At 48.9% G+C, this 12,261-nt stretch overlaps 1 protein-coding gene across 9 annotated transcripts in view; it reads left to right on the top strand.

Moving 5' to 3' along the window:
• The window catches only part of LOC119964531 (HORMA domain-containing protein 1-like), a 108,192-nt gene that overhangs the window by 60,047 nt on the left and 35,884 nt on the right, over positions 1–12,261 (top strand). For 7 of the 9 annotated variants that reach the window (XM_038794149.1, XM_038794147.1, XM_038794145.1 and 4 more), the window contains 3 exons: positions 7,234–7,260; positions 7,371–7,438; positions 10,374–10,513. In XM_038794149.1, coding sequence (XP_038650077.1) covers positions 7,234–7,260; positions 7,371–7,438; positions 10,374–10,513 — 235 coding nt within the window. The remainder of the gene's footprint in view (positions 1–7,233; positions 7,261–7,370; positions 7,439–10,373; positions 10,514–12,261) is intronic. The other 2 variants (XM_038794148.1, XM_038794153.1) reach the window with 2 other exon arrangements.

The raw sequence follows: 12,261 nt of genomic DNA on the forward strand, positions 1-12,261 counted from the left end.
TAGCACTCCGCACCAGGTTCCCTCCTGCATCTGTGACTCCCCCTATCTCTCTCGCTGCCTCCCGCTTCCGGAGCTGGTGGGCCAGCATCTGACTTGCCTTCTCCCCGTACTCATATACCACCCCCTGCGCCCTCCTCCACTGCGCCTCCGCCTTCCGGGTGGTCAGTATATCGAACTCCGCTTGGAGACTGCGACGCTTCCTCAAAAGCCCCTCTTCCGGGACATCCGCATACCTCCTGTCCACCCTTACCATTTCTTCCACCAACCTCTCCCTCTAAACCCTCGCCCCCCCTCTCCCTATGCGCACGAATAGATATCAGCTCCCTCTAACCACCGCCTTCAGCGCTTCCCAGACCACCCCAACTTGCACCTCCCCATTGTCATTAGCTTCCAAAGACCCCTCTATGCACCTACGGATCCGCCCACATACTTCCTCCTCTGACAGAAGCCCCACATCTAACCTCCATAGCGGGCACTGATCCTTCCCCTCCCCCAGCTCCAGTCCACCGAATGCGGAGTTTGGTCAGATATGACTATCACCGAATACTCCGCCCCCACCACTCTCGGGATTAGCGCCCTGCTCAGGACAAAAAAATCAATCCGGAATAAGCCTTGTGGACATGGGAGAAAAAGGAAAACTCCCTACCTCCCGGCCTCAAAAACCTCCAAGGGTCTTCCCCTCCCATCTGATCCATGAACCCCCTCAGCACTGAGGCCGCCGCCGGCCTCTTGTCCGCCTTAGACCTCGAACGATCCAGAGCTGTGTCCAACACAGTATTAAAATCCCCTCCCAAGATCAAGCCCCCCGTCTCCAGGTCCGGAATCCGGCTCAACATTCGCCGCATGAAACCTGCATCGTCCCAGTTGGGGGCGTACACATTAACCAGAACCACCCGCTCCCCTTAAAGCCTACCACTCATCATTACGTATCTACCACAGCTATCTGCCACCACACTCGATGCCATGAACGACAAGCTCTTGACAACTAAAATCGCCACCCCATCGATTCTTCGCATCTAGCCCCGAGTGAAACACCTGCCCAACCCAGCCTCGCCTCAGCCTCACCTGATCCGCCACCTTAAGGTGCGTCTCCTGGAACATAGCCACGTCCGCTCCCAGCTCCTTCAAATACGCCAAGACCCGGGACCGCTTCACCGGTCCATTTAGCCCCCTCACGTTCCATGTGACCAGCCGAATCTGGGGGGTCTTCCCCCTCCCTCTGCGCAGGTCAGCCATACCTCTCCTTCGGCTCACCAAGTGCCCGCAGATCCCCCCAGGCCCGTTCCCCACGGTGGCAGGCCCCCCCCCCCCCCCATCACCAGCAGTTCCCCTTCGGCCCCTCCAGTAGCAACCCGGTAACCCCGCCCTATTCCCCCCCACCCCCAAGCTAGGGCCCCGCCTAGCTGCGTAATCCCTTCCATCGTACTTCCGTAAGTCAGCCGACTCCTGACCTCGGCTGCTCCCACCACCCGAACGACCCCCCCCTAGTGTAGCACAACCACCACTCCCCCCCACCCAGTGCCGGTCCCACCCGCTGCACCTCCAGCGTGGGAAGAAAGCCCGCGCTTCCATCTCAGACCCCCCCCCCCCCCGACCCAACACACAGGAAAAAGAAGGACGCGTGACCCAGCGGGACCGCGAACAGCTCCCCAGCGCTCCACCAGTGAAAAACAAGAAAGCACCAGAATAAATAAATAACAGCCCCAAAAAGCAAAAGGGCATCAAAAAACACAACCAGAAAAATGAAAGGATACCCAGGAGGACAAGGCCTCCGGACTACGTACATCAGTCCTCAGTTCGAGTCCAGCTTCTCTGCCTGGACGAAGGCCCAGGCATCCTCCAGGGAATCGAAGTAAAGCTGGCGATCTTTGTAATTGATCCAGAGGCGAGCTGGCTGTAACAGGCCAAACTTCACCCCCTTCTTGTAAAGCACTGCCTTCGACTGATTAAAACCAGCCCTTCTCTTCGCCACCTCCGTGCTCCAATCCTGATCAATCCTGATCTCTGCATTCTCCCACTTGCTGCTCCTCTCCTTCGCCCATCTCAGCACACATTCACGGTCAACAAAGCGGTGAAAACGGACCAGCACCGCCCTCGGCGGCTCGTTTGGCTTGGGCTTCCTCAACAGCACTTTATGGGCACCCTCCAGCTCCAAGGGCCCCTGGAACGACCCCGCGCCCATTAACGAGTTCAACATCACGGCCACATAGGCCCCCAAGTACGAACCTTCCAGCCCCTCCGGGAGGCCCAGGATCCGCAAGCTCTTCCGACGGGAGCAGTTCTCCACCTCCTCCATCCTCGCTAGCCATTTCTTGTGCAGCGCCTCGTTCGACTCCACCTTCACTGCCAGGCCTAGGAGTTCGTCCTCGCTCTCCGAGGCCTTTTGCCGTAGCTCTTGGATCTCTGCACCCTGAACCGTCTGAGTCGCCATGAGCTTGTCCAGCGAGGCCTAAGCGGTTCCAAAAGCTCAGCCTTAAGCTCTCTGAAGCAGCTCCTGCGCCCACTGCTGCCACGCTGCCGGTTCCCCACCCGCCGCCATCTTGTTTCTCCTGCCTCGCACCTTTCTCTGCTCCAAAGCCAATTTTTTAACCACTCCTCTCCTGGTCCAGTCCATCCATCGGCAGATATGTGCAGTGGATGTGTTCCCACACCGGGAAAAGTCCAGCCAGCACCGCCACAGGACCTTAAAAGAGCCCAAAAGACCGCAAATAGCGGGAGCTACCGAACGTGCGGCTGAGCTCCACTTCACCGCAACCAGAAGTCCCTCTTTTGTCTTTGAGTGGGCCAATCCTTTCTCTAGTTACCCTCTTGCTCCTTACATACGAATAAAAGACTTTGGGATTTTCCTTAACCCTGTTAGCCAAAGATATTTCATGACCCTTTTTAGCCCTCTTTATTGCGCGTTTGAGATTTGTCCTACTTTCCCGATATTCCTCCAAAGCTTCATGAGTTTTAAGTCGCCTAGATCTTGTGTATGCTTCCTTTTTCATTTTAGCTAGTCTCACAATTCCACCTGTCATCCATGGTTCCCTAATCTTGCCATTTCTATCCCTCATTTTCACAGGGACATGTCTGTCCTGCACTCTAATCAATCTTTCCTTAAAAGACTCCCACATTTCAAATGTAGATTTACCCTTAAACAGCTGCTCCCAATCCACATTCCCTAGCTCCTGCCGAATTTTGTTATACTTGGACTTTCCCCAATTTAGCATTCTTCCTTTAGGACCACTCTCGTCTTTGTCCATGAGTATTCTAAAACTTACGGAATTGTGACCGCTATTCCCAAAGTAATCACCAACTGAAACTTCCACTGCTACCCTCTCTTCTGGCTGAAGATGGTTGCGAATGCCTCAGCCTTGTCATTTGCACATATGTGCTGAGCTTATTATGTAAACAATTGTCCAGTTTCTAAATATTCATTACACTGAAGGAATTGTAAGTATCACAACTTCTATCTCCTAAAATTGCACAGTAAGATGTCTTACAACACCAGGTTAAAGTCCAACATGTTTGTTTCAAACACTAGCTTTCCAAGCACTGCTCCTTCCTCAGGTGAATGAAGAGGTATGTTCCAGAAACATACATATCTATAAGATGCCAGACAATGCTTAGAATGCAAGCATTTGCAGGTATTTAAATCTTTACAGATCCAAAGATAAGGTTAACCCCAGGTTAAAGAGGTGTGAATTGTCTCAAGCCAGGACAGTTGGTAGGATTTCGCAAGCCCAGGCCAGAAGGTGGGGGGTGAATGTTATGCAACATGAATCTCAGATCCCGGTTGAGGCCACACTCATGTGTGCGGAACTTGGCTATAAGTTTCTGCTTGGCGAACGCTTACCCGGAGATCAGAGGCTGAATGCCCTTGACTGCTGAAGTGTTCCCCGACTGGAAGGGAACATTCCTGCCTGGTGATTGTCACGCGATGTCCGTTCATTCGTTGTCGCAGTGTCTGCATGGTCTCGCCAATGTACCACGCTTCGGGACATCCTTTCCAGCAGCGTATGAGGTAGATAAGGTTGGCCGAGTCGCACGAGTATGTACCACGTACCTGGTGGGTGGTGTTCTCACATGTAATGGTGGTATCCATGTCGATGATCTGGCACGTCTTGCAGAGATTGCCACAGCAGGGTTGTGTGGTGTCGTGGTCGCTGTTTTGAAGGCTGGATAGTTTGCTGCAAGCAATGGTTTGTTTGAGGTTGCGCGGTTGTTTGAAGGCAAGTAGTGGGGGTGTGGGGATGACCTTGGCAAGATCTTCATCGATGACGTGTTGAAGGCTGTGAAGAAGATGTCGTAGTTTCTCCACTCCGGGAAAGTACTGGACGACGAAGGGTACTCTGTCAGTTGTGTCCCGTGTTTGTCTTCTGAGGAGGTCGGTGCGGATTTTTGCTGTGACGCGTTGGAACTGTCGATCGATGAGTGGAGCGCCATATCCCGTTCGTACGAGGGCATCCTTCAGTGTCTGTAGATGTCTGTTACGCTCCTCCTCGTCTGAGCAAATCCTGTGTATACGGAGGGCTTGTCCATGGGGATGGCTTCTTTAATGTGTTTAGGGTGGAAGCTGGAGAAGTGGAGCATCGTGAGGTTATCCGTGGGCTTGCGGTAAAGCAAAGTGCTGAGGTGACTGTCCTTGATGGAGACGAGTGTGTCCAGGAATGCAACTGATTTTGGAGAGTAGTCCATGGTGAGTCCGATGGTGGGATGGAACTTATTGATGTCATTGTGTAGTTGTTTCAGTGATTCTTCGCCCTGGGTCCAAAGGAAATAAATGTCATCGATGTATCTGGTGTATAATGTCGGTTGAAGGTCCTGTGCGGTGAGGAGGTCTTGTTCGGACTTGTGCATGAAGATGTTGGCGTATTGAGGTGCGGATTTTGACCCCGTGGCTGTTTTGTGCGTCTGGAAGAAGAAATTGTTGTCGAAGGTGAAGACGTTGTGATCCAGAATGAAGCGGATGAGTTGCAGAATTGTGTCTGGAGATTGGCAGTTGTCAGTGTTGAGTACTGAGGCTGTTGCAGCAAAGCCGTCGTCATGGGGGATACTGGTGTAGAGTGCCGAGACGTCCATTGTGACGAGGAATGTTCCTGGTTCAACTGGTCCATGAGTGCTGAGTTTCTGTAGGAAGTCCGTCGTGTCGCGACAGAAGCTGGGCGTATCTTGTACGATGGGTTTCAAGATGCCCTCGATGTGGCCAGAGAGGTTCTCACACAGGGTCCCATTGCCTGAAACGATAGGACGGCCTGGTGTGTTGGCCTTGTGTATTTTCGGGAGGCAGTAGAGATCTCCAATGCGGGGAGTACGTTGGGATGAGAGCACGTAGGGTGCTCTGAAGGTCTGGATCCAAGGTCTTGATCAGTCTGTTGAGTTGGCGGATGTGTTCCTTGGTCGGATCTGTGGGTAACTGTCTGCAGTGTTCCTGGTTGTTGAGTTGTCGGTATACTTCTTTGCAGTAGTCCGTTCTGTTCAGTATGACGGTGGCCCCTCCTTTGCTGGTTTGATGACAATGTTGCGGTTGGTCTTGAGAGCGCGGATGGCGTTGCGTTGTGCTTGGGTGACGTTCGGGGCTGTCTTGTGAATGCGACTGATGAATCTGGCATTGACGCGACTCCTGACGGCTTGAGAATACATGTCGAATCTAGAGCAGCAGCCTTCCGGAGGGGTCCAATTCGACTCTTTCCTCTACGGTTGCCGCACCACAGATCTCTCGGTCTGTTGTTCCGGTTCAGTGGTAGTCTCCTTAGGTTCGCTGTTGGCCTCTAGGGGTCTGTGGAAGAATTCTCGGAGCCCCATTAGCCTGATGAATTCCTCCGTGTCTGCCGCGAGACTGATGGGGTCCATTTTGGTGGTGGTGCAGAAATTGAGCCCTCTGCTGAGGACTTCGATTTCGTCTGGTTGAAGGGTGTAGTCCGACAAGTTGACAATAGATTTCCCTGTATTGATTTGTACTGTGGTACCAGGGGAGGCTTGGTTGCTGCTGGTGGTGATGCCGAGTTTCTCAAGCTTCCTGTTCTTGGCCTGGGCTTGCAAAATCCTACCAACTGTCCTGGCTAGAGACAATTCACACCTCTTTAAACTGGGGTTACCCCTATCTTTGGATTTGTAAAGATTTAATTACCTGCAAATGCTCGCATTCTAAGCATTGTCTGGCATCTTTGAATTTGTCTATATATATTTTTCTGGATTCTCTTCATTCACCTGAGGAAGGAGCAGTGCTCCAAAAGCTAGTGTTTGAAACAAACATGTTGAACTTTAACCTGGTGTTGTAGGACTTCTTACTGTGCTCCCCCCAGTCCAACGCTGGCATCTCCACATCCTAAAATTGCAACTGCATTGAATATAATACACTTATATTATCGGGGCAGGCGAGAAGTTAACATTTTAAGAATTTCAAAACTTTAAACTTGCCCAATTTTTGTTTTAACATGTTGATTAGCCTTGGGAAACCAAGCCTTGTAAAAGATGGCAAGATGTGATTAAATCTATTAGGTAAGGGCCTTTAGACATTGCTTATGGGCCAGGATGAACCAGAATGTTTCCTCCCATACCAAAAAGGTATAAACTCCCATCACCCCACCCCCTCCCCCAAACTGCTACTCGCTACTTCCAAAACCTCTGATCCTTCATCTTTCTCTGAACTCCCAGATCGCAATATCGAAGTCACTCCACACCTCCTGAACACAGATTCTTCCCCACCTTGGTGTCAAAATTAGACATCTTCAGCTGCATGCTTATGCTGTGCAGGCTTTCCCACCCAAAAGTCTTGGGATGCCTCCCAAACAGGCTGGCTGTTGGACAGAAATTCTGGAGAAAAATCCAAATGATCTCCTTCAAATAAAATCCATGGGACTTTCAAGAAACCTGTATTTATGGCCCCAAAATCCTTCCTCCTGTTCTTAATTCACAGCCCCATGAATATTAGAGACATTGGATTAGCTTACCCATAAAGAATAACAATTTGGGCAAGATATTGGAAGTTTACTGATTCATGTCAAACTACTACATTGAAGAGGGATAAAATCGTAAAAAATGGGAAAATTCATGACAGTTAAGTCATGCATTAGTCAGAAGGGGAGAAAGGGCTTGATTATTGACTGGAAACTCATCATTCCTCATTAATTATTTAATGTTCATGACATATATATGAATATATTTGTCTGTTTATTTTTATATTTAAATGTTCATTTTTTAAGAATATGGTCATTGTATAGTACAAATTACATGAATTTGAATTTTTAGGTTCATAGAGATCCCGAGGATCCAAATGTAAGCATTTATACTTTGTAAAAATGTTCATATAATAAAATGTTTACTTTTGTCTATGGGTACAACTGACAGGTAACTATAACTAGACTTAATCTCATATCGACCTACAGAGCATAATTGAATCTTACCAGTTTAAATTCAAGTACACTGCAGATGGACCAAAGCTGGATATTTTAAGGTAATTAATGGGCTTCACCTGTAGAAAATGTTTCTGTCGATCTACCCTATTGTTGTGTTTTTATAATGATATAAAGGCACCAATCGTTCATAAGGGATTGTGCAAACATGTTGAGAGTTCATTGATTGAGATTACGCATGTGGGAACATTTATACAGAGGCATAAAGCCGGAAGTCACCAGCAATTAGCAAAAGTGAAACTAAACTGTCTTACATGACATGCTTCTTTCTTTGTGCTATCATGCTACAATCCCTTAAAAGCATATTAAACATCTCCCTCTCTTTCTAAAGATAACTCTTCCCCCTCATAAGTATAACTGTTTACAATAATAATAATCCTGTAGCACATAGGCTTCATTCGCCCTTGAGAGCCTCGCTTTAGCTGTTTCAAAACAATGTGTTATCAGTGTGTAGTTGCAATTGGTCGTTCTATCTGTTCCCACAATATTCATTCTGCTGAGTTGCAATTTAAACACACACAAGTCTGTTAGCCTATTTTACCATCATGCCTCACGGCACAATATTAGCCATCTTTTACCATCATGCTTCACAGCACAATGTAGCCATTGTTCTCATCACTTGTTTCACCTACGCCGCCACCTCCCCTAAATTTTGACTAGCTTTTAGTGATTTATGTACATAAACTCCAAAATCTCTCTCCTCCTCCACAGTTCCTAGCTACTTACCATTTTATATTAGTAAAGATTCTAATCTATCTCTCTCAGGGCCCCATAACTTACCCCACACCGCCAAGCTACATTCATTTTGAACTCCATCTGCCAGTTTTTCCAATCACCTAATCCCTTTGCAATTCGCAGCATGATCTGGCTGTTATTAGTATTGTAGGATCTCCTGGTTGGTTACGATTTGTTCCTTGAGTCTTAAAATTTGGCTGCAGGGTTTGATGGACCAGTATAAATGATCAAGAGATTTTGGCATATTGTAGTTCAACAAGTAACTCATTCAGATCCAAAGTTGGGCCTACCTGGGCCCAGAGTTTGGTGTTTTTGAGAACATATATGGTGTAAATTCCAGATTCACAGCTTTAAATAAAGGCACTCAAGACTCGCAGGAGAATTACAGGAAAGGCTACAAGTATGGTGGAATGTAATGGGAGTGGGAATTTAATGGTAGAAAACAAGCATAATAGGCTTCTGTGCAATTCTTCTGCCAGAAGGTTTGCTGCCCTGATTATGCACCAGAAATACACTTAAAATTGCAAGGGCATACAACATCACTAGATTGGTGGGGAGAGTGAAAGCCGATCTGGCAAGGTGGGATGGTCTCCCTCTGTCACTGGCGGGTCGAGTACAGGCGGTTAAAATTAATGTGTTGCCGCGATTTCTGTTTATTTTTCAATGCCTATTGATTTTCCTGCCAAAGTCTTTTTTCAGGGAGATTGAGGGAAGGATTACCTCGTTCATATGGGGAGGGAAGGTGGCCAGAGTGAGGAAGGTGCTGCTACAGAGGGGAAGGCAGGCAGGAGGTTTGGGTCTCCCGAACCTGATGTACTACTACTGGGCGGCGAATGTGGAGAAGGTGCAGAACTGGGTCAGAGGGGTTGATTCCCAGTGGGTCAGAATGGAGGAGAGTTTGTGCAGGGGGTCGGGGCTGAAAGCACTAGCAACGGCGCTGCTCCCGATAGCTCCGGGGAAATACTCAGGGAGTCCGGTAATAATAGCTTCATTGAAAATCTGGAGGCAGTTTCGCCAACATTTCGGGTTGGGGGCAGGGTCAAGGGAAATGCCGATTCAGGAGAACCACAGATTTGAGCCAGGGAGGTGGGATGGAAGCTTTCGGAAATGGGAAGAGAAGGGGATTAAGACTCTAAAAGATTTGTTTCTTCGGGGTCGATTTGCAGGATTGAGGGAGCTGGAATCGAAGTATGGGCTGGAGCAGGGAGAAGTGTTTAGATATATGCAGGTTCGGGACTTTGCCAGGAAGGAGATACAGAGCTTCCCGGATTCCTCGTTGTTGGAGGAGGTGCTGGCGGCAAGGGGACTGGAGAAGGGAACAGTGTCAGCGGTATACGGAGCTATGTTGGAAAAGGATAAGGCACCATTGGAGGGGATCAAAGCAAAGTGGGAGGAAGAGGTGCTCCAGAGAGTGAATGCCTCCACCTCGTGTGCGAGGTTGGGGCTGATACAGCTGAAGGTGGTATACAGAGCACACCTCACGAGGGCAAGGATGAGCCGATTCTTTGAAGGGATAGAAGATGTGTGTGAATGATGCGGTGTGGGGGGGGGGGGGGGGGGGGGCTAATCACGTTCATATGTTTTGGTCCTGTCCAAAGCTAGGGGAGTACTGGAAGGTGGTGTTTAAGGTAATTTCCAAGGTGGTGTGCGTGAAACTAGACCCGGGTCCCTGGGAGGCCATATTCAGGGTGTCGGACCAGCCCAGAGTTGGAAACGGGTGCGGAGGCAGATATCATAGCCTTCGCCTCGTTGATCACCCAAAGGCGATCCTGCTGGGATGGAGAGCGGCCTCTCCGCCCAGTGCCCTGGCGTGGCAGGGGGACCTGTTGGAATACTTGACCCTTGAGAAGGTTAAGTTCGAACTGAGGGGAAGCTCGTAGGGGTTCTACAAGTCATGGGCATTATTTATTATGCACTTTCAAGAACTGGATGACATCGACCATTAGTTGGGGGGGATGGGTGGGTGGGTTGGGGGGGAGGGGCGCTATGTATGTTAAAGATGGCTATGGGTAATCCCTGATTCTCTTTTTGTCATTTGTTTATGTTAACATTTGAGCTGATGTTTGGGGGTTGGTGGGATCGTTATTATTGTTATGGGGTTTGATATATTTGTTGTTGATTGTTGTCTGTTGTTGGTGGGTGTAAATTTGGGAGAAAAATTGTGAAAAAGGAGGAAAATAAAAATATTTCCAAAAAAAAATTGCAAGGGCATTCACCCCCAATCTTTTTAAATTTGTACAGCAAAAACAAGCAAGTAAGCCTTCAAGATACAAAGAAAGCTTCCATCCTTCTCATTCGTAAGCTGTTTGTCTTGATGCAGAGCCTTGAAATTCTCCCTAATGATGTGTCTCTGACAATGAAACTCTTCTATTATGATGAAGGTAAATTTAATTTATAATTTATTTTTTACATTTAGAGTACCCAATTATTTTTTCCAATTAAGGGGCAATTCAGCGCGGCCAATTCACCTACCATGCACATCTTTGGGTACACAGATACGGGGAGAATATGCAAACTCCACACGAACAGTGACCCAGGGCCGTAGGCAGCAATGCTAACCACTGTGCCACCGTGCTGTCCCTAATTTATTATTTTAATAATTGTTTGTGTAGTAGCTGGTCCCTTTTTGGGACGTTCGCTGGGGGAATGGTCATATGATACGCCAGTCCAATCAGGGACGGGAGTGGGAAATTCACTGGAACTTGTTGGGTTTTATTGCGACTTGTCGTAGCCGTTTGGACCCTGGAAAGACCATTTTAAAGTTGTAAATAGTTGTTTATAGTTAGAATAGATCATTTCTTGTAAGTTAACTGGTGGAGCCAATTCTTGAATTTCTTAAATTGGCAACGAGGTAAAGACCAGCTACTCATTGCAAGAATTTGTGGAAAATATGCAATTGCAAGAGATGCAGAACAAGTCCAGCCTACAAGAAAGAGAACAAGAAATGCCTCTTTTGGGGAACTTAGAGCCGTTTGAACCTGCTACAAAAGATTGGGTACAGTATGTGTGAAGCACAATCAATGACTACTAAAGCAATGTTGTAGCACAACTGAAGGTTTTAATAAGCTAGATGTTTCCCCTCGGGTACAGAAGCTCGGGTACAGAAAGTAAGCTGCTGGGGCTGCACGGGCTCGTATACCCCGACTTGCAGGGCGGAGCTGCCATACAGTCTCGCCCAATAGACAACATGCATTATCCACCAATAGTATTCCAGCATTACTAGGTGCCGTAATACCTCTAACTATACTACCACATTCACCCCCTGTTAAAAAAGAGTCCGGCAGGGGTGTTGGCTTGGTATTACAACTTTGTAACATGGTAGGACTTATGGTTATGAAGGTACCGTAATACCTCCGTACAGCGTTTTGACTTATAATCATAACTATTTACAAAATATTAAACAATTTCACAATTAACTATATACATGTTACAGTGAAGCAATCAGTCGATCGGGGACCCTGGTCATCTTCTGTGATTGTTGAAGCTTCGGTGGTGACGCTGGTGGAGGTTCGGGCGTCTGTGACTCCGGGAGCGTTGTTTCAATCTCTGTGGCAGCTTCAACACCCCTAGACGGCACTGGTGGGGGAGCTGATTGACCTGGGTAGGGAGCATCTGCGGGGTGCGTCGGTGGGCGGGGGGCCTGGATGGGGCCGGCGGAAGAACTGGTCCTCCTGGGAAGGGGGCAGTCCTAAGGTGCCCTGGTGGGATGGTGGGTGGGACTGGTGGCGGGGTTGTGCACGGGGATCCAGAGCGCGCGAGGTCTCGTAGGGAGACCGTGTCTTGTCGGCCGTCGGGGTACGCCACGTAGGTGTACTGGGGGTTAGCGTGGAGAAGACGGACCCTCTCGACCAACGGGTCCAACTTATGCGCCCGCATGTGTTTTCGGAGCATGATGGGTCCGGGGGCTGCCAGCCATATCGGGAGCGAGGTCCCAGTGGCGGACTTCCTGGGGAAAACAAGGAGACGTTTGTGAGGTGTTTGGTTAGTCGTGGTGCGGAGCAGGGACCGGATGGAGTGGAGGGCATCCGGTAGGACTTCCTGCCAGCGGGAGACTGGGAGATTTCTGGACCGTAGGGCCAGTAGGACGGTCAAGAACCGTTCCGTTCTCCCTCTCTATCCGTCCGTTACC

The sequence above is a fragment of the Scyliorhinus canicula genome, chromosome 4, assembly GCF_902713615.1.
Source record: "Scyliorhinus canicula chromosome 4, sScyCan1.1, whole genome shotgun sequence".
In the NCBI taxonomy this organism is placed as follows: Eukaryota; Metazoa; Chordata; class Chondrichthyes; order Carcharhiniformes; family Scyliorhinidae; genus Scyliorhinus; species Scyliorhinus canicula.